We start from the raw sequence: 1,004 nt of genomic DNA, 5'->3' as shown, positions 1-1,004 counted from the left end.
AATGTATTTAGTGAGGGAGCAACAGGATGGCAACGGTATCTCCCGTTATGATGACGTAGTAGGTGTAAATAGTGTTTTTTTCCGGCGGCGGAAGACTGCTTGGCACTGGCACCGGGCGGAGTGCCAGGTTGCCCCCTAGTGCCCGCGTCCAGGTAATGTGTGTCGTCCCGTCCCTTGCATGTCCAGGTCCTCCTCCACTGTGTGTTGTTTGTAGTGTAGCCATGTAGCCACACCCGTTGGGTGACCCGCTTCGGGGTCCTTGCAGGCTGAGACCGAGCAAGAACCTGCTCCCGTCGCAGAGGAAGAAGCGCACATTGCAGACGAAGCTCCCGCTGAACCGGAGGCTGAACCGGTACACGAGGCTATAGTAGAGCCAGAACCCGAATCTGAGACGGCCTCTGAGCCGGAAGCAAAGGCTAGTTCAGAGCCAGAACCCGTTGTAGAACCGGAGCCAGAACCTGAAGCGACAGAAACCGCGGCTGAGGCCGAACCTATCGTAGAACCGGAGCCCGAACCCGAGGCCACAGAAGAGCCCGCAGTAGAACCGGAGGCCGTCGCCGAAGAGGCCGCCCCCCCCGCGCCCGAGCGCGTCTCTCCCGTGATCGAGGTACAGTTGCGCATGCCCCTTGCGCATGGCAGTGGCTGGGCCAGTGCCACGCTCCATAGCTCAGAGATCACACACACGCTGCTGCATACAGTAATGCTTGCTCTCTTTAGTTCTCTTGTCAAGTTCTTTTCTTTGCAATCATTTAGTTCCTGTGGTGACAGTGGTAGTAGTGACCAAGGACCGCTACTAACCCCGCTCAGAGAACCAGGATGATGATGACGTTCCATTAGTTTTGCCGGAGAGATTTCCGTTGAATAGCGAGTGTTGGCCCACGCCATGTCCCGCCTCTCAGGGGCCGGTGTCCCTCGCCCTCGTGTCCGGCGCAGGGACACCGGCCCGTCAGGTGACCGTGTGTATCCAAAGCTAACTGGTTTTCTCACCGTTGCAGCCGGCGCCG

The 1,004-nt window shown here is 58.5% G+C and overlaps 1 protein-coding gene across 1 annotated transcript in view; it reads left to right on the top strand.

Moving 5' to 3' along the window:
• The window catches only part of LOC119591919 (PDZ and LIM domain protein Zasp-like), a gene marked incomplete in the record, with an annotated part of 137,443 nt that overhangs the window by 124,884 nt on the left and 11,555 nt on the right, over positions 1 to 1,004 (top strand). Inside the window, 1 exon segment of the mRNA XM_037940673.1 lies at positions 266 to 607. Coding sequence (XP_037796601.1) covers positions 266 to 607 — 342 coding nt within the window.

This window comes from Penaeus monodon, chromosome 29 (assembly GCF_015228065.2).
Source record: "Penaeus monodon isolate SGIC_2016 chromosome 29, NSTDA_Pmon_1, whole genome shotgun sequence".
Taxonomy (NCBI): Eukaryota; Metazoa; Arthropoda; class Malacostraca; order Decapoda; family Penaeidae; genus Penaeus; species Penaeus monodon.
Note: the sequence above shows the minus strand (reverse complement) of the source record. Positions and strands in the feature narration are given on the sequence as shown.